This window comes from Chiloscyllium punctatum, chromosome 27, assembly GCF_047496795.1.
Source record: "Chiloscyllium punctatum isolate Juve2018m chromosome 27, sChiPun1.3, whole genome shotgun sequence".
NCBI lineage: Eukaryota > Metazoa > Chordata > Chondrichthyes > Orectolobiformes > Hemiscylliidae > Chiloscyllium > Chiloscyllium punctatum.
This window is the reverse complement of record NC_092765.1, coordinates 21647784-21668800: the sequence shown is the minus strand read 5'-3', so window position 1 is coordinate 21668800 and position 21017 is coordinate 21647784. Positions and strand designations below refer to the sequence as shown.

The window sequence follows — 21017 nt, the reverse complement described above, 5'->3', positions numbered from 1 at the left end:
CAACATCCTTCCGATAGAAATAAGACCAGAATTACACACAATATTCCAAAAGTGGCCTAACCAATGTCCTACAGCTGCACCATGACCTCCCAATTCCTATGTTCAATGCTCTGACCAATAAACTGTATTCTACCATGAGCTTTACAGCTCCCAAAAGCAAAGAGGTGCTGAAATGGAAGATGCCTGACTGGGCACACAAGATGATATCATTTACATCTTTTGGCTTGTTTAGTACATAAAGGAGTTACGATATCTTAATGCACAAACTGGTCACAGAAATGGTAAATTTGATCATGTACCTGTACTGCTGCAATCAATCTTTCTGTCTTGTATTTTCATCATTCCAGTTTTGAGAGTGTGTTGCTGGAAAAGTACAGCAGGTCAGGCAGCATCTGAGGAGCAGGAAAATTGACTTTTCGGGCCAATTCATTAGGAAGGCTTCCCTGTCATCATTTCACCCTATTTACAGCTGTGACTTGAGTGATCTTTGTTTTGACCTCGAGAATTCAATAATTAATGCTTTGTCTTTCCACCCCTTGCTCACCCAACCCACTGTCTCCTCATGTAACCAGCTCCTGTGAAGTCTTATTCATATGCTAAAGGTGCAATGTAAGTGTAGCTTGGTGTATTTATAATACTCCCTAGTGTAGAAACAGGCTGTTTCGGCCCAACAAGTCCACACTGACCTCCAAAGAGTATCCCACCCAGACCCATTCTCTCTACCATAAGATCCTGCATTTACCTCTCACTAATGCACCTTACCTATATATCCCTGAACACTGGGCGATTTAGCACGGCCAATCCACCATTACCTACACATCTTTGGACGAGGGGACGAAACCAGAACACCCGGAGGAAACCCATGCAGACATGGAGAGAATGTGCAAACTTCACTCAGACAGTCGCCTGAGGTTGGAATTGAACGCGGGTCCCTGGCACCTTGAGGCAGCAGTGCTAACCACTGAACCACCTCAACCTGCAATTATACTGGTATAATAAATAGCAGTGACTGAAATTAAGGGGAAGCTGCTACTTGAATTCATAGCCAGACACTTACACTTGTATAAGTTTTATAATCATGTCCCTGTGTCACACAAACCATCACAATCGCTATGAACAATGGACAATTAGAAGTAAAGATCAGATATTTCTTTTACCAAGACAAGGAGGAGGCTGGAAGAACATAGCAAGCCAGTCGGCATCAGGAGGTGGAGAAGTCAGCATTTTGGGTGTAACCCTTCTCCTGTCCTGACAAAGGGTTACACCCAAAATGTTGACTTCTCCACCTTATGATGCTGCCTGGCTTGCTGTGTTCTTCCAGCCGCCTCCTTGTCTACCTTGGATTCCAGGCTCTGCAGTTTTTTTTTGTCGCCAACTAAATTTCTTTCAGTTGGCAGAAACTAGCATCCCTCATGTAGTATAGTTAAAATCTGCAGGAGTCGAAACTTTTGAGTTCAGCTACACAAACTATGTGTCGCCATGCTTTGGCAATGATGGAAAGGTGCCAGATGAGTGAAGGCAACACTTTCCCAGGAGAAGTGATGTGGTAAGAGGCAAACACCCATGGACTTCTGGGCCACTGCATGGACAGGCAATACCTCATCAACATTTTATTCATTTTTGGAATCTGGACATTACCTTTGAGAATGTGGTAGTGAGTCACTTTGAACTGCTGTAGTCTATGTGGTGTTGTGAGAGAAAGTTAGGAAGGAAGGTCTATGTTTTTACTCTGTATTGTGAAACAACTGTGTCATGCCAAGTCAGGATTATAGAACCTCCCATTGTGCTTGATATCCACAAGCTCACTTTGCTTGTTTTGTGGTAGTCTATATACTCTTGTTGATCTAAACTGGCATATTGGTAATATTTTTTGAATGGTTTATTTACTTTTCCTAAAGTGGTGACTTTTACTTGGCTTTAGCTGCACAAATATAATTGTTTTCCATGGTTGACACAAAGCTGTTAATAATGACTAGTTATTTGACTGCAGGGGTCATCACATCTGTCCCCAGAAATGTATACTTTGCATCAGAGTAATAACTGGGTAATGGTCCACAGAGGAATCCCAGACTATCCATTCTCCTTTGTTCCTGCATTAAAAGGCTTTCTCAGCTGTTGGCAGGAGCAGTTGTAGGGATGTGCTAACGCTGGCCCATTTACACAAAAAAAAAACTCCAGTAGGAATTCCCAGATTGATTATTTGAGAATAACTGACTCTGGATACAGGAGCAGCCATTTGATCCTCTTCAGATGAATTTGTTCTTGATTGACCTATATTTGACCAACATTTACTGTCTTGGTTTCATAACCTATATAAATATATCATGCTCCACTTTTCAGTTTCTAATCGACTCCCAACCTTAACACATCTTCAGTGGGTGGGACCATTCAAGATTTTGGATACGTTTTTATGAAGAAATGCTTCTTGACATAAATGGCCCAACTCTAATTTTACGGTAATGCTCTGTCATCAGAGGTGATAATGCACTTCTCTCAACACTGTCTATTGATCACCAATATAATCTTCTACACTTGAGAGAATACAACTGTGGTGTTTTGGTTTTGTTTGTTGAGTATTTGCTTGCTGATGGATGGAAGCCTAATTTGTTTTCCCTCCCACAGTCTCACATTCCTCACATGGAACGATCCCTGGGATTGTCCTGACGCTGGGCCAGGGTGATGTTGGCCAACTTGGTCTAGGGGAAAATGTGATGGAAAGAAAGAAACCCGCCTTTGTCAAACAATTACCGGAGAAAATAGTGCAGGTGGAGGCCGGAGGAATGCATACTGTGTGCCTTGGGGCCTCGGGCAGTGTAAGTACTGGAAGGATGACTCATGTTTGTGCCATATCTTTTGTGACATCCAAATGCTCCAAAGCACTTCACAGCCAATTCAGTTCTTTCTGATATGTAATAAGGTAATGTTGGCACACACACAGCTGTATCCAAGCAGCAATGTGATAAATGCCCGATAAAATTACTTTTTTAATGACATCGGCTGAGCTATCAATGTTGGTCCGGGTACAATTTCTTATCCTTTCTTTGAACTAGTACCATATGATTTCTATAGCCAGTTGTGAGTGTGAATGGGGCCTCTGTTTAAATCTCATGTAAAGTGGTGCCTGTTGAGTATAGCATTCTGTGCACTGTATTGGAATGTCAGTATTCAAAATTTGGTGAGAAATTAAATGACCTAGCTCTAACTTTAAAGTTATACCCCTCTGTTCTAGATTCCTGCACCTGAGGAAATAGATTACAGGAAATTAACAGTCACTTTTGCAAGTTGGGATGCATTAAGGAAAATGCAGATTTGTTAAAGACCAATTGTGCCTTCAAGCAGTTTAATTAAACTTTTTTAAAAATTCATTCATGGGATGTGGGCATTGCAGGCTGTGCCAACATTTCTTGGGTGTCCCTAGTTGTCTTTGGGAAGGGTCAAGAGTGTGGTGCTGGAAAAGCACAGCAGGTCAAGCAGCATCCGAGGAGCAGGAAAATCCATGTTTTGGGCAAAAGCCCTTCGTCAGAAATCTGCAATTGGTGGTGTTTCTTTGTCATTCCAGGTGGTGGTGATTGTGGGTTTGGAAGGTGCTGTCTAACAAAGCCTTGTAAATTTCTGCAGTGTATCTTGTAAATGCTATACTATTAAACCTCATTTGTGGAGGGAGCAAGTATTTCTGCCCATGGTACCAATCAATTACTTTTTTTATGTTGTGGTTACAGAGAAGATGGGTAGGCAGAACGTGGTTGATATGATAAAGATGAAGTTCTAAATTGCCACAACAGGCTCATCAACCAAGTTGAAACCCTTGAACAGCATTCCTTTTAATATTTTTTCCACAATTGGATTGCTGAGTTCTATGCCACTTTTGGAAGTGGAAACCACTGTGTTGGTACCCTCGTGTGTGGAGCACAGGTAAAATATTACCCGTGAAATTAATTGGACAGTAACAGGGATAGTATATTGGCTGAGTGACCAAAACAAAGCAGTGGCAATTTGTTTATTTGCAGTGGAGGAAGATGGGCGAAGAGGCTCCCCAGGGCTTGGCATTGGGATCACTGCTTTTCTTGATATATTTTAACCACTTAGGTTTTGAGTTTGCAAGGCACAATTTCAAAATTTATAGGTAGCATGAAAAAATAGAACTATTGTCATCTGTGAGGAATGCAAGAGGGCATAGAACCAGGAATGGGGGACAGGTTGCAGATGATATTAAAGTCAGAAGTGTGAAATCATACCTTGTACTAGGAAGAATGAGGAGAGGCAATCTAAAACAAAGTACATGCTATAATGCTAAAGGAGGTATTGGTGCAGTGTGACCTAAAAGAATATGTTCATAAATCATTGAAGGGGCAGTGCAGGTTGAGAAAGTGGCTTAAAAGGGAAATGGAATTCTGGCCTTTATAAATAAAGTTATAAGTTATAAAGCAAGAGGTTTGTGATCAATCTGGGGAGGTGGTGGCTCAGTGGTGAACATGCTAGCTCACAGCACAAGGGACCCAGTTTTGATTCCAGCCTCAGGTGACTGTCTGTGTGGAGTTTGCTCATTCTCCGTGGTGTCTGTGAGTTTCCTCTGGATGCTCTGGTTTCCTCCCATAGTCCAAAGATATGCAGGTTAGGTGAAATTGCCATGCTAAATTGACCATAATGTTCAGGGATGTGTAGGTTAGGTGCATGAGTCAGGGGAAAATGTAGCGTAATAGGGTAGGGGAATGGGTCTAGGTGGGTTACTCTTTGGAGGGTCGGTATGAACTTGTTAGACCAAATGGCCTGTTTCCAAACTAGGGATTCTGTGATTTTATGCAACACTGGTTGGATCTCACCTGGAATCTGGTAACTGATTCTGGGATATATACTTTAGTAAAGTTGTGAAGGATTTTGAGAGAGTGCAGAAAAAAAATCATGAAAATGATGCAGATTGGAGAAAACTCTTATGATCTTTTTAAAAAATAATAGGAAGTTGAGAGATCTGATGAAAATGTTCCACATCATAATTGATCTCATAGGAGAAGAAAGGGGAAAGGGTGGAGATTCAGAACTCAGAACTTGGTTGAAATGCAAATGAACCAATGGCAGCATTTTCAAAGGTTTTAACTCAACAAGTATAGAGGAACCTCGATTATCCAAACATTGGCTTATCCAGCAAGATCGCAAGGTCCTGATGCTTGGCTAAACTATGTTATCCGGAATTTGGTCAACCGAATGAAATACTCCCTGTCCCTGTCCTTTGGATTACCGAGGTTCCTCTGTAGTTGGAATCTGGAATGCCTGTTGTGGTGTAGTTTGATTCAGTCATGACTTTCAAAAGAGAATTGGATAAGCATCTGGCAAGAGGTGTCTTGCAGAGAGCCAGCGTGAAGTCACTGGATTAAATTGTCACCTCATACTGTTAACCATTCGGTGATTCTTTTGAGTGATATTTCCCATCTCTCTCCTATTCAAGATCAATATTTCTTTTCTAATCTGTGGTGTTCAATCTGTACTCGAGATGGCTGCAAAACGCTTCAAAAGTAATTCATTGGCTGTTTAAGAACCTGAAAGCAGCTATGTAAATACAAATTTTCCCTTACTGGCTAATGGTCCATTTGGTAATTAGTTCATTGGAATTGTTTGTGTTGTCTAATGCAAATAATAACATTTCAATCTGTGTAATCACTTGGGAAGTACTGGATGTTGGATTTACCATTGATTAGGTGAGAATTTTCAACCAGGGAGTGATAAGTGATGTCATTCAAATTCCATTTACATGCCATTATTAGGCATTAATTGAAAGGAGCTACATCGTCACTAAAGCTATTAGAACCAAATGCATTATTCTTCATGCAATCGATTTTGAACTCAGTGCACAGTAACTTCTATTCTTCAACCATCACCTCAGTGACAAATTGACCCTTGGAACTCCTGCAACAGCTGCATTACTATCTCTGATAATGTGAGGCCTTAAGTTTATAACTTTTATGCTATTAATTATGCTGCGTTACTGCTGTGACCATTCTTCATGAATGCTTTTGTTCAGAAGGGTTTTGCAACTGTTCTTGATAATTACAAGTACAGTATCAGATAAATATCTTGATTATAAGAGGAGGTCAGAGGCTGTGAATTTTGCAATGAGTAACTTTTCTTCTGGCTCTCTGTAGCTTGTCCATGATTTGCAAGGCATAGGTCAAGAGTTTGATTGAATACTTTGTTTGCCTGGATAGCTCCAGCAACACTGAAGAAGCTTGGCACCATCCAGCCCCACCTTCAACATTTACACTCTTCACTGTTTCACAGTGGCACTAGGGTGCGTCATCTAAAGGGTACACCACAGCAACTCATAAAGTCTCCTTTGAAAACACCTCCCAACTTTAACACTTGGAAGAATAAGTGCAGCAGTCTCATGGGCAGCGACCTAAAGAGATACTGCCCTGACTTGGAAATATATTGCGGTATATTGAATCAAAATTCTGGAACTCCCTTCTCAACAACACTGGAAGTAGCTACATTCTCTCCGCATACTTGTGAGAAGCAGGTTTACCGATACAGCAATGGGGTAAATGAACAGAGTATCTGTTTTTAGTGATGATAGTTAAGGGATAAAGCTGACAAGGACTAGGGACAGCTCTGCTAATCCAGCAGTTCAGTATGACCTATTAAGGCTTCTTACTTACATCCAGTATTAATGGATATTCCTGACTTTCGCTTCTCTTGCACCCTCAGATTTACACATTCGGCTGCAATGATGAAGGTGCCCTCGGTCGTGATACGTCGCAGGAAGATTCAGATACGATCCCAGCTCGGATTATACTCAATGAGCATGTGGTTCAAGTTTCTGCTGGTGACAGTCACACTGGAGCTCTGACTGACGTTGGCCATGTTTATATCTGGGGCTCCTTCAGGGTAAGCTACAGGTTGGGATGGAGGGAGATAGGAGTTAGTGCAGGTAGCCACTCTGTTTTTCACAGTTGATTTGGAGTTGACTGTAAACTTGGGAAAGAGGAAATTACAGGGGGAAAGTGCAAGGAATAGAACTGACCTAACACTTCCAAAGAGGTAACATAGACACAATGGTCTGAGTGGTGTTTTCTTGTGCTGTATGGTTCTACTTATTTTTCGTGCTGCTTGCCGATGGGAGATCAAACACAAGTGGACATAATTCATGTCTATTTAAGGAATGATGAATAGAAACATCCGCACCAGCTATTTTCTAATTCTGTCTGGATGGCAGGCAGTAAAATGCAGTCCACACCCTAGATTGTGGAAATCAGGATCTCGTTCCCAAAAAAGTACTGTAGTTGCTCGGTGACAATTTAAATTTTCAGAACTTCAGTCGATAGATGCTTGTTGGGTTGGTATCACAAGATAGAAAGCAAGGGACCATAAATGAGATTAGTGAAAAAAAATACTGGAGCAACTCGGCATCTGTAGAGGGAGAAACAAAGTTAACATTTATAGTTCAACCTGCTTCTTAACACTCAAATGTTAACTTCTCTCTCTATAGATACTGCCAGATCTGTTAACTAAGTATCCAAGCACTACTTGTTTTTATTTCAGGTCTCCAGCATTGTAATACTTGGATTTTATTAAAATGGGATTGAAATTGCAATCAGCTATGCTCTCATTGAAAGGTTTGATAGCCTGATTTAACCACCTGTTGTTCCAAAACCCCTCATCCTCTCTGGATGTCTGCATATGCTATTATAGCACTTAGTGTGTAGTGGTGGGTAACTTATCCTTGACTAACGAGGGGAAAGTGTTGTAAGTGGAACTGCCTGACGAGATCAAGTATGTACTTATTAACGAGAAATAAGAAGCGCTTGGATTTATATTGTACCTTTTATAACCTCAGTCCCAAAGCCTCTTTACAGGCAGTGAACCCCTTCTGAAATATAGTCACTATTTGATTTGAGGAAATGCAGAAATGTGTATTTTCACAACAAGATCCTACAAACATTAATGAGATGGATGCCCATTTGAAGTACATATACTGGCATGGGGACTGGTTGAAGCAAAGTTGCATTTCTCCAAAATAGCACCACAGGATCTTTTTATATCCTAACAGGACAGAAGGGGCTGCAGCTAAATGCCTCCTTAGAAAGGTGGCATCTCCATCAGTATGGCACACACTTTTATTGGGGGTTCTAGCCTAGTTTTTGTGTTTAGGTCTCTGAAGTGGGGCTTGTACCATGACATTCCAACTTGGGGGTGGGGCGGGGCGGGCCGGGGGAGGTGAGAGTGTTAGCTGGTGAGTTATGGCTGACAATTGACTCCTGTATTTTGTCCTTCTGGCGCCATCAAAAAAAACCTGTCTTTCCATTGTATGTTTCAATTTTAGTTTCCCAGAATTGTCGGCTTTTATTAATCCACATATTGTCATGTTTTTGTGGGGTTCTTTTTCTCCTGGAGCACTGTAGTTTTTCAAAACCTATTGCATAAATTTGTCTGTATTTAACTTGTGTATAAATATGGAATCCCACAGGATAACAATGGAGTTATAGGTCTGCTGGAGCCTTTGAAGACCAGCTGTTTTCCACAGAAAATCCCTCTTGATGTTCCAATAATTAAAATCACTTCAGGTGAGAAAGCTTCACTTCCATTATAGTTTGATTCAATGTACAAGCGGTTTCTGTATTAGATACAATGGAGATGGAGGAATAATGGAATGAGAAACTGTGTGAAGGATTAATTACTATTAAGGTTATAAATGTGAATTAGCAAGCGAGAAGTGCTCGCCTAGTGCTATTTTCGCTAGACTGTTATTCCAGAGACCCAGCTAATGTTCTAGGTCCCGGTTTCAAATCCTGCTTTGGCAGATGTGGAATTTGAATTCTGTAAAGATCGGGAGTTACAAAATCTAATGATGACCCTAAAACAATTGTCAGAGAAATCCATCTAGTTCACTAATGTCCTTTTAAGGAAGGAAATTGGCCTGATCTACATGTGGCTTCAAACCCATAGAAATGTGGTTGATTCTTAACTGCCCTCTGGCAATTAAGGATGACCATTTGACATTTGAATGTCCTGATGAACAGATAATATTGCTATGTGAGTAAAATTTTGACAGTGGGGACTTATTCCTTCAGCTAATGCGGTCTGTGTATTGGCAGTCATGGTTCACGTGGCCTCACCTCAGGGTGAGAAGGCTGTTTTTGTCACACAGTTGGCGATGATGACTTTCAAATCGGGTTCGGACTTGGAATATCTTAGTTATTTTAAGGGTGGATGGGAAGGTTCCTCATTGTGTCCAGGGCAGTATTTATCTCTCTGTTAGCATTGCTTTATTTTCAGGAAGAGTAATTGCCTGGTTCATGTTCCTGTCATGTTCCTGTTTGTAGGAGTTTGTTGTATACAAAGGAGCAGTGGTTTCTTGGGTTAAGACAAAGGAGCTGAAGTCAGCTGAACAGCCTTGGTCTAATTGAATAGCAGAGTCTACTCTTCACTGAGACAATGGCTGATCTGATAATCCTTAACATCATTTACCTGCCTTTCCCAATAACCCTTGACTCCCTTAAAATGAAACTGTCTATTTCAGCCTTGAATATATTCAATTACCCAGCCTTGACAGTTCCATAGATTCATAACCCTTCAAGGGAAGAAACTTCCTTCTCCTCTGTCTTAAATATGTAGCCCCATATTCTGAGATTATGCCCTATGGTCCTAGACTATCTTACAAGGGGAAATGACTTTTCTGCCTCTATCCTGTCAAATACTGAAAGAATCTGTATGTTTCAACGAGGTTGATTCTCAATCTTCTATATACCAATGAGTATAGGCTCGACTTCCCCTCATAAGACAGTCCCTCCATACCAGTATCCCCTAGTGAACCTTCTCTTGGCTGCTTGCAATGCCAGTATATATTTGCTTGGATAGGAGGCCCAAAACCATTCACAGTATTCAAGCTTTGGTCTGATTAGTACCTTTTGTGTCGTTTTTGAAAAATCTACCTACTTTTATACTCCAGTCCCTTGTAAAGACAAACATTTCATTTGCTTTCCATATTACCCACTGAACTTGGATGAATGCATGAGAAATCTCTCACTCCACTTCTGTGGATTTCTGCAGTCTTTTGTTTTCATATTCACCTCTTCTATTTTCTTGCCAAACTACATCACCTCACATTTTTCCATATTATGTATCTGCCAAGATCTTGCCCACTAGCTTAACTTGTCTATTTCCCTATGCAGGCTCTGTCTCATTCATGGAACTTGTCCTTTCAATCTATTTTTGTGTGATCTGCAAACTTGGCTATGTTGCGTTCACTTTCCTCATCCAAGTCGTTAATTTGCATTTATAAATAATTTTGACTCATGTACTAACGGATAGGATAAACAGACAAAGTCTTTTCCCTGGGGTCGGGAAGTCCAGAGCATAGGTTTAGGGTGAGAGGGGAAAGATATAAAAGAGACCTGAAGGGCAACATTTTCACAGAGGGTGGTGCGTGTATGGAATGAGCTGCCAGAGCATGTGGTGGAGGCTGATACAATTGCAACATTTAAGAGGCATTTGGATGGGTATATGACTAGGATATGGGCTGGGTGCTGGCAGGTGGGACCAGATTGGGTTGGGATACCTAGTCGGCATGGACAGGTTGGACTGAAGGGTCTGTTTCCATGCTGTACATCTCTATGACTAATCACTGGAACTCCACTAATCATAAGGTGCCATTTTGAAAGTGCCTCCCAGTTGCAACTCTGAGAGAATTGGCTAACTAATAGAAGACAATGTTATTTATACTGGCACTTGTCCTATTAAGTAGACCCATCTGGTACCTTCTCCATTTCATATTGTCACTCTTTATTGGTTGGAGGATGCTCTGAAATGATCTGATTTTGTGAAAGGGTCTCTATATAAATACGTGCCTTTTCTCTGTTCTTACTGATATGGTCACATAGATGTTGGAAAATTCCGCAGTTTGGTCTTGGACACATTGACAAATTTGGGTTGGCAGCTTTAACAAGAATGGACTCATTATTTTCAAATTGTTGTCCCTTCCTTTTTTCTGTAGGTAATGACCATTTGGCGTTGCTGTCTCTAGATGGAGATATTTACACATCTGGTTGTGGTGAACAGGGGCAGCTGGGAAGAATTGCAGAATGCTTTACGAACCGGGGAGGAAGACGTGGTCTAGGTAAAAGTAGCATTAATTTCTGCACGTTTGGACCATCCAATGCTAATAAGTCAGCCCCTTTTGTGTTTGTTTTTCACTTAGAATGAACCGCACCTCACTTTGCCAAGTAAACTGATAAGAATGGTGCTGCAATCCCAGCTGCTGTCTCAACTTGAGACAATAATTGATCCCAGACCCAACCCATTTACTGTGGTATCCAAATACTGTTGAGGTTATTAATGATGATTTATGCTGTTTAATTGCCAATTATTTGTTTAATTTGCTCAGAGCGGCTGCTGATTCCCAAGAGCCTTCATCTCAAAGCTAAGGGAAGCGGGAAGGTGAAATTTCGTGATGTTTTCTGTGGGGCATATTGTACGTTTGCAATTTCAAAGGAAGGACATGTCTACGGTTTTGGACTGTCCAACTATCATCAACTGGGTGAGAACTATTAAAGCATTAACTATAATGTGAATTATTGAAGTTTGCATGCAATTCAAAACAAAGCCACGTCTTTAGTGTTCAGGCTATATAGCAACAGTGACTTATATTTACGTAACACCTTTTAACGTAGTGAAATGTCCCAAGATTTCTCCAGAGCATTATTGAGCAAAATTTGTTTGCAAGCCCATGGGATTTTCAGATAGTTAACCAAAAGCATGGTGATATATTGGTCTTAAGGAGTTTCTTAAAGAACAAAAGAATGGTTAAGAGTTTAAGGAGGGAATTCTAGAACTTAATGATCAGCCTGCTAGAGGCATGGGCAGCAATGGTGCAGTGATTTAAAACTTTTAGCATGTCCAAGAGGCCAGAATTGGAAGAGTGCAGTATTCTTAGAGGGTTGTAGGACAGAGATTGGATGGTATGAGGTATGGAGAAGCCTGAAAATTTGGAGTCAGAATTTGAAATTAAGGCATTATCCGACCAAGAGCTGACTTTGGTCAATCGTTTTGCTCACTGACCTATCAACAGGACTTGCTATGAGTTCAACTGTAGGCAGAAGTGAATTTTGAGATTCATTCAAACGTGGCTTCAACATTGGATATTCTACTTCAATCATGGCCTCATTGAAATATTAAGGTTAGCTAAAGGAAAGTATACAGAAAGTATCCTGTATCCTTTCTGTACAGGATCATTACATAACAATGCATAAGGAGGTGTGAAATAGCAGTTTAGCTTTATCTTTACTATTGTAAAATGTACATGTGCGATTAGAAGGAAGAGGATCCGATCAGATTTGCCTACCCTGCCTCTGCTGTTGAATAGTCTGTCAATGTTCACTGGATCGACTTGTCAGCTTGGGCGTCATTTCAGAAAATAGCGCCAATCCACACTAAACTTCTAAGTTTTAGGTGAGATGAGGGGAAGAAACAAACTGAAGGTACAAAAAGAGTGCTATGTTTTGTTTCTGCTGCAGGAACATCAAGCACAACTCCCTGTTACTCAGCACACAAATTAACTGCATTCAAGAACTCAACAAAGTCTTGGATAAAATTCTCTGGTGGACAACACCACACCCTGTGCCTGGACTCTGAAGGTGAGTATTACCATGATTGAAGGTAAATAGCAAGTGTAATGTGTGAGTTCTTCCATTTTACAGTCTGATCTTCAGGCAGTGATGTTTCATCATGTCTATTTTTATTGTCAAATTCATCAATCCCATTGCTATCCCAGTTGAACCTATGGCTACCTGAGACGGGTTGGCAGGAACTTGGTCCCAGTGTTTTATCCACAGCATTGTCTCAATCCTGCACTGCCCCAGTCCTGCTCAGTGATATTGTGCTGAGTGGGGTTGTGCAGACCTAGTACTCTCAACAGCATTAATTGAACCCTTAACAATGAGAAGCTATCTATTTGCATGCAATGTTTAATTGCAGACTAGGGATTAGTAGCAGTCACGTGATACTATTTTGATATTTCCTTCCGTGAGCAAGCCTAGGCACTGTAGGATAAATGGCATCTGGTGAATGATTTTGTAATTGTCAATTGGAGAATATTAATTCACTTTTGTAAAATACCTGGAAATAAAAAGCTGGTATGAGTAAATGTGGTTGTAAAATTCTTTTAGGAATCCACCTGGTTCACTGATGCCATTTAGGGAAGAGACCCAGCTGTACTTATTCAGTAAGAACAGAAGGAAGTCACTTAGCATCTGGAGCCTGTTCTGCAATTCAGTGAATTCTGCACTGACATGGGACTTAACTCCATATGTCCACTTTTGTCCCTTAATATCTTTGTCTACAAAGATTTATCCCTCCTGAGTTTAAAGTCAACAAATGATTTAGCATCAATTGCTATTTTCAGAAGAGTTTTCCAAAAGTTTTCCCATCTTTGTAGAGTATTTCATAATTTCACTCCTGGCACTGATTTTGTGATGATACCTCCTCGTCCCAGACTCTGTGACTAGTGGAAATAGTTTATCTATTCTTGCTGTTCCCCTTAATAAGTTTTTTTAAAAGTGCACAGATAGCCCCTTATCTTTCTAGATTCTTAAGATAGTTTTATAATCTTGGCATGAATTTAACCTTTGGAGTGCAGATAACATTCTGGTGAATGACTACCAACTCCCTCTAATTCAGCTACTTATTCAGAAATCTCTCTCAGACAATCAAACTGAAGCAATGATTTAAATTTTATTGCATGTGTACCCAAAATAAGACCCCTCTGGTAAGCAAGTTAAGCCTCAACCCAACTTGATCATTACCTGAATAATAGTGGAATTTAGCTACAATTCTAACAAAGTGTTGCCTGGTCTCGATGTACAAGGATCAAACTATAAACAATGTTGTTCTTCAAAGTTTTCTATTGAAGAGTCCTGGAGTTGAATTTTATATTATATTTTCTCTCCTTCAGGTTTATGATATGACATTATTGATGATCCTTTGGATTCTTCCCCCACAATATTGCAAATCTGCAACTTGTCTTCCTATCAGAAGTAGCTTCCCTGTTCCTTGTTACATTCGACATTGTCTGTTTGAAGACACAACTTTTGTGCTGTTAACGCCTTAAACTCTTCTGCAGGGCAGTCAGTTGTCCTTGTGGCATAGGGCAGCCAGTGAAGCAGGTGTTTAAACAGTTTTGTTTATGTAAATTTAATTCCTTTTCCCAGGCATGGCTAATTGCTTTCACTTCCAGTATAACAGTTTGTCCTTGTCCCTTAACAATTTATTCCAAATGGTTATTGCTGTTTCTTTCAATCCATGAAGTTATTAAAGTTCTGAAGTTTTTACTATCTTAATGCTACCTCAAATAATATTGCACAGACCTGTCTCCATACTTCAGGTGTTGGCTAATCTGGGCTTCATATAATTGACAAGTTCTACCCCATTGTGTTTTACCCTCCAGATATAAAGGCCAGTGTCCCATCAGCCTTTTGAACAGATTTCTGTATCTTGTTACTGAAGGTTGGCATAGATAATATTTTCATCCCCATTTATCTGCCAACCATATATCTTTAAAAAACCACTAATGGATGTATTGCATGGAGATAACATAGGATATGGCCAAAGGAACATGTGGAAGATTTGTTTTGATGAAGATGCTGATACGGTTCTGGAATTTTTTTTTAAGATGATCTATCCATTAACACTGGTGTTGGGGCATATCGACATTTTTGCTTTGCTTAGAATACTAGTTACTGTAGAAAGTTATGGGTATCAGTTCCAGCTGATATGGTGTAAATTTTCATGGCTGCCAAATGTGGGCTGAGTTTTTGGAGCTGGTTGTTGAATGTGAATTAGGCTGAAACTACGTCAATGGTACACACCCTTAAAATAAATAAATTTATTTTTTCAGGCTTGTATTCTCAGCATCAGCTAATCAGGAAAAGCTTCAAAGAGTAGCTATGTAACTACTGAGTTGAGTTAACACAGTATGGTGGAGATGTGCACTGTATGGTGTGCCTCTTTGTTATTTGTATATCTGGATATCCAAGGCACTTTGGGTACCCAGTGTTTCAGCTTTTAACCTTTTGAAAGTTTGATGTTCTATATTTTTTTTTTAATTGCCCAAGGCGATGACTTAGCATCTGTCTAGGTTGAAATCTGTTTGCCACAGTTTTGCCTATTTACTTAATTTATCAATATCTGTAATTTTATTACTCCAATGCATGACTTAGATAATTACCTAACTTTGTACCATCTGGAAATTTGTTTTTTTTTCCCTCCCATCATCTAAGTCATTAATATGCAGAGTGAACAATTAAGATCCTGCCACAGATCTCTGTAGGATGCCATTAGTTAGATTTTACTGTTCCTTTCTGTTCCATGACTTGTATCTGTGAATCCCATGAAACAGAATCCCTTTTTCCCCAAATTACTCCTTCAGCCATGTCCCCACTGCCTTGATTTTGTCCCTGCAGCAGTTTTAATTTATCTCTTTAATTGAGCTTGTTGTTCCTGGTACTCTTCCAAACGTGGCCTCTTGCCTATTTTACATGTAGCATTAATGACTGAATATTCCTCCTCCCACCCCACAATCTAAAAATACTTCCAATCTGACTTTACATGTCTCTTACCTTGATGGAAGCATACTGTGCAGAACTCTCAATTAGACTTACCAAGTCTGTGTCTAATGCTGAATTATTGAAACTCTACAGCCATCACAGAGCACTTTATCCTGCCACTCATACTGTCATTTTGGACAACCTCCTTTAAATTTCTTCTATAATGCAGCACAGTAAGATGCTCCAGTCCAAAGTGACAGCATGAGTGGCAGGACAAATTGCACTGTGATGGCTGTAGAGTTTCAATAATTTGGCATTAGAAACAGACATTACAAGCCTAGTTGGAAGTTCTGCACAGTATGCTTCCATCAGGGCAAGAGGCATATAAAATTAGTTTGAAAGTATTTTTCGACTATGGGGTGGGAGGAGGAATATTCAGTCATTGATGTTCAATGAAAAATAGGCAAGAGGCCATGTTTGGAAAAGTACCAGGAACAACAAGCTCAGTTAAAGAGCTAAATGAAGGATCAGTCTTGCAATTATCACCAGAGCCAAATGCAAAATGCTGCAGGTACAAGATCAAGAGAGTGGGGACGTGGCTGAAAGAGTGATGTCGGAAACAAGGATTTCATTTCCTGGGATCACAGACATAAGTCTTGAAACAGAAAGGAGCAGCAAATTCTAACTGGCATCTTAGAGAGATCTGTGGCAGGACCTAAACTGTTCACTCTCTGTTTATCTTTTTAGATGGGATTAAAAAAAAATCACAACCAAATTTCCAGATGGTACAAAATTAGGTAATTATCTCAGTTGTGTATATAAGAGTAACAAAATTAGATATTGATAAATTTAAGTGAATGTGCAAAACCATGGCAAATAGCTCAACAGCTGTTTAGACTCTTGTCCAGTGAAGTTGATTGACTGACTGACCAGTCCCCTCAGAGGTAGCATATAGCAAGCCTCTCGGTTGTACCGAACCAGCCTGATACAGAATCAAAGTGGTGGTTCACCACCTCCTTCTCAAGGGTGATTTGAACTGGACAGTGAGACCAAATGTATAAATCAAAACTCTTAACCTTCTGACTGGGTGCTGAGAGTACTAGCCATGTAACGACAGTTACAACTGCTAGGGATAAAGCCAAACAAACTCTAAAGAGGTAGTGTTGCCTGGTCTGTCGATGGTGTTTTGCAGAGCTCAGAGCTGACTAGCGAATTAAATTGTACAATATGTATGGTGGAAAGGACTCCCAAGCAGATGATTAAACCTCTCCTAATGCCAGGTTTGGAAATTAGAATGTTTCTTTCTGGGCAAGCATGGATTTACTTGCTTTTCTTTTCATAGATTCTGATCATGTGTTCTTTACTTTCCAATAAAAGGTAAAGTATACAGCTTGGGTCGAGCAGAGTATGGCCGCCTAGGGTTAGGAGAGCATGGTACAGAAAAGAGTACACCAACCATCGTGCAAGGACTCCCTGTTATCACGACAGTGGCATGTGGGGCATCTGTTAGTTATGCCGTCAGCAAGGATGGTAAGGTTTCGTTATGTTTACCCTCCTCCCTTTATCTGTTACTATTTCTCCCCTCAAAATACTAATCTGTTGCCGAGTTCACTCGATGTAGCACTGACATTGATTTTAGTTTTAATCCTCCAATCACCTCCAAATGATTGTTCTCCTAGGCCGAGCCTTTGCCTGGGGAATGGGAACGAACTTCCAGCTGAGCACAGGTAATGAGGAAGATGTGTGGAGTCCAATCCAGATGTCAGGTCAGCAGCTGGAGAATAGAGATGTGCTGTCCATCTCCAGTGGAGGCCAACACACTGCATTACTCGTTAAAGAGCGCGAGCAAAGCTGATGCAAGTGGCTGCCCCGTGAAAATAAAAAAAACTACTGCCGATAAAACCTCGATTGTAAAGACTGAGTGAGCCCTGCACTTTCCCCATAATATTAATGCAATGCTTGGATACTACGGGAATACACTTATTTTTGTTTGCTTATATTTTTTAAATGGTAGTCTGCAGTGCCATTTTATTGTAATGTTGTGATGTACGAACCTAGTTTGTCTTCACTTTGTGTCGACTTTGGTTCATGTTTTACAGGACAAGCCATTTTTTTAAAAAAAAAGTTTAAATTTCTGATCTGTTCGGGGAGGATATCTGGGCTGGCAAGTAGGTTGAAGAAGGGGAAATATATTCTTTTAAAATCAAATAAATCTTTTTGTGATAGTTTTCTATAAGCTTTTTTGCATTTCACATCTTTGTGTAATTTTATTAATTTTTGGCAGTGTTATAGATTTGAATGTTATAGTCATAGAGATGTACAGCATGGAAACAGACCCCTCGGTCCAACCTGTTCATGTCGACCAGATATCCCAACCCAATCTAGTCCACCTGGCCAGCACCTGGCCCATATCCCTCCAAACCCTTCATATAGCCATCCAATGCCTTTTAAATGTTGCAATTGTACTAGCCTTCACCACTACTTCTGACAGCTCATTCCATACACGTACTACCCTTTGTCTCAAAAGGGTGCCCCTTAGGTCTCTTTTATATCTTTCCCTCTCACCCTAAACCTATGCCCTCTAGTTCTGGACTCCCTGACCCCAGGGAAAAGACTGTCTATTTATCCTATCCATGCCCCTCATTATTTTGTAAACCTCTATAAGGTCACCCCTCAGCCTCTGGGGCTCCAGGAAAAACACCCCCAGCCTGTTCAGCCTCTCCCTATAGCTCAAATCCTCCAACCATGGCAACATCCTTGTAAATCTTTTCTGAACCCTTTCAAGTTTCACAACATCTTTCCGATAGGAAGGAGACCAGAACTTAGCGCAATATTCCAACAGTGGCCTAACCAATGTCCTGTACAGCCACAACATGACCTCCCAACTCCTGTACTCAATACTCTGACCAATAAAGGAAAGCATACCAAAGGCATTCTTCACTATCCTATCTACCTGCGACTCCACTTTTGAGTAGCTATGAACCTGCACTCCAAGGTCTCTTTGTTCAGCAACACTCTCCAGGACCTTCCCATTAAGTGTATAAGTCCTGCTAAGATTTGCTTTCCCAAAATATAGCACCTCTCATTTATCTGAATTAAACTCCATCTGCCACTTCTCACCCCATTGGCCCATCTGATCAAGATCCCATTGTAATCTGAGGTAACCTTCTTTGCTGTCCACTACACCTTCAATTTTGGTGTCATCTGCAAACTTACTAACTGCACCTCTTATTCTCACATCCAAATCATTTATATAAATGATGAAAATTAGTGGACTCAGCACCAGTCCTTGTGGTACTCCACTGATCACAGGCCTCCAGTCTAAAAAACAACTCTCCACCACCACCTTCTACCTTTTGGGCCAGTTCTGTATCCAAAAGGCTAGTTCTCCCTGAGATCTAACCTTGATAATCAGTGTCCCATGGAGAACCTTGTCGAAAGCCTTACTAAAGTCCACATAGATCGCGTCTATTGCCCTCATCAATCCTTTTTGTTACTTCAAAAAACTCAAATCAAGTTTGTGAGACATGATTTCCCATGCACAAAGCCATGTTGATTATCCCTAATCAGATCTTGCCTTTCCAAATACATGTACATCCTATCCCTCAAGATTCCCTCCAACAATTTGCCCACCACCGACGTCAGGCTCGCTGGTCTGTAGTTCCCTGGATTGTCCTTCCCACCTTTCTTAAACAGTGGCACCACCTTAGCCAACTTCCAGTCTTCCAGCACCTCAGCTGTGACTATATAATGATACAAATATTTCCGTAAGAGACCCAGCAATCACTTCCCTAGACTCCCACAGAGTTGTAGAGTACACTTGATCGGGTCCTGGGGATTTATCCCCCTTTGTGTTTCAAGACATCCAGCACTTCCTCCTCTGTACTATGGACATTTTCAAAGATGTCACCATCTATTTCCCTACAGTCTATATCTTCCATATCCTTTTCCATGGTAAATAATTGATGCAAAATACTCGTTTAGTATCTTCTCCCATCTCCTGCGGCTCCACACAAAGGCCGCCTTTGCTGATTTCTGAGGGGCCCTATTTTGTCCCTAGTTACCCTTTTGTCCTTAATGTATTTGTAAACACCATTTGGATTCTCCTTAACTCTATTTGCCAAAGCTATCTCATGTTCCCTTTTTGCCCTCCTGATTTCCCTCTTCAGTATGCTCCTACTGCCTTAATACTCTCTAAGGATTCACTTGATCTATCCTATCTATACTTGACATATGCTTCCTCCTTTTTTTTGAACCAAAATCTCAATTTCTTTTGTCATCCTGTATTCCCTATGCCTACCAGCTTTTCCTTTCACCCTAACAGGAATATACTTTCTCTGGATTCTTGTTATCTCATTTCTGAAAGTTTCCCATTTTCCTGCCGTCCCTTTACCTGCGAACATCTGCCCACAATTGGCTTTTGAAAGTTCTTGCCTAATACCATCAAAATTGGCCTTTCTCCAATTTAGAACCTCAACTTTTAGATCTGGTCTACCCTTTTCCATCACTATTTTCAAACTAATAGCATTATGGTCGCTGGTCCCCTTGTGCTCCCCTACTGACACTTCAGTCACCTGCCCTGCCTTATTTCCAATAGTAGGTCAAGTTTTGCACCTTCTCTAGTAGGTACATCCACATAGTGAATCAAAAAGTTTTTTTGTACACACTTTACAAATCAAGGTATGTTTTACAAATCAAGGTATGTTTCAGTTCTTCTGTACCACAATTACTACCACCACCATTCTGTTGACATATGCTTAGGAGATTTAATAGAGGAGTTCAAAACTCTTGAAGGAGGAGCGACTATTTGTCTCTAAAGGCACAAGACTTCATAATCAATGGATACCGAGTTCTGTTAATTAACAAAAGCAGAGCCAGTGTTGATGGGGCGGTCAGATAAGGAAGGAATTGAACTGTAAATTGTTAGCTGGAATGTGCTGCATCAGATGCTTGTGTAAGCAGATCGAAAAATAATTTTCAAACTGGATTTGAATAACTACTGTTCGGAGGAGATATTTGCAAGGCTGTAGAGAGCTGGGAATGCAATATATTCATTCATTCATTCATTCAAAGAGCTTCACAGGCATGAAGTTCTGAATGTCTGCCTTCTGTCATGTATACTTCTCTGATTCTTGCCCCCACTTACCTGATTTAAAATGTTTTAATACATGGAAACTTGTGCATATGTGTTTGTGACCATGCCAAATGTAGCATGCATACAGAAAATGTTATTCCGATCTTTAAAACTAGAGGACGTAGGAACAAAAATAGGTCATTCAACCTATTGAACCTGCTGTGCCATCCAGTGCGATCTTGGCTGGTTTGATTAACTCCACATTCCTGCATGTTCCCTATAATCCTTGATTTCCTTCCTGATTAAAAATTAGTCTTGAATATACTTGACATTTCTGTCTCTGTGGTAAAGAATTCCATAGATTCACTAGCCTCTGAGAGAAGTTCTGTTTAGATGCGTGACCCTTTGTTCTGAGA

The 21017-nt window shown here is 40.5% G+C and overlaps 1 protein-coding gene across 3 annotated transcripts in view; it reads left to right on the top strand.

The window, feature by feature from the left end:
* rcc1 (regulator of chromosome condensation 1) overlaps positions 1-17763 on the top strand; it is a 29548-nt gene extending 11785 nt beyond the window's left edge. For all 3 annotated transcript variants that reach the window (XM_072548284.1, XM_072548283.1, XM_072548285.1), the window contains exons 3-10: positions 2623-2813; positions 6697-6876; positions 8456-8552; positions 10982-11104; positions 11372-11524; positions 12501-12620; positions 16905-17057; positions 17207-17763. In XM_072548284.1, coding sequence (XP_072404385.1) covers positions 2623-2813; positions 6697-6876; positions 8456-8552; positions 10982-11104; positions 11372-11524; positions 12501-12620; positions 16905-17057; positions 17207-17382 — 1193 coding nt within the window. In that variant the 3' untranslated portion in view covers positions 17383-17763. The remainder of the gene's footprint in view (positions 1-2622; positions 2814-6696; positions 6877-8455; positions 8553-10981; positions 11105-11371; positions 11525-12500; positions 12621-16904; positions 17058-17206) is intronic.
* The last annotated feature ends 3254 nt before the right edge of the window (positions 17764-21017 follow it).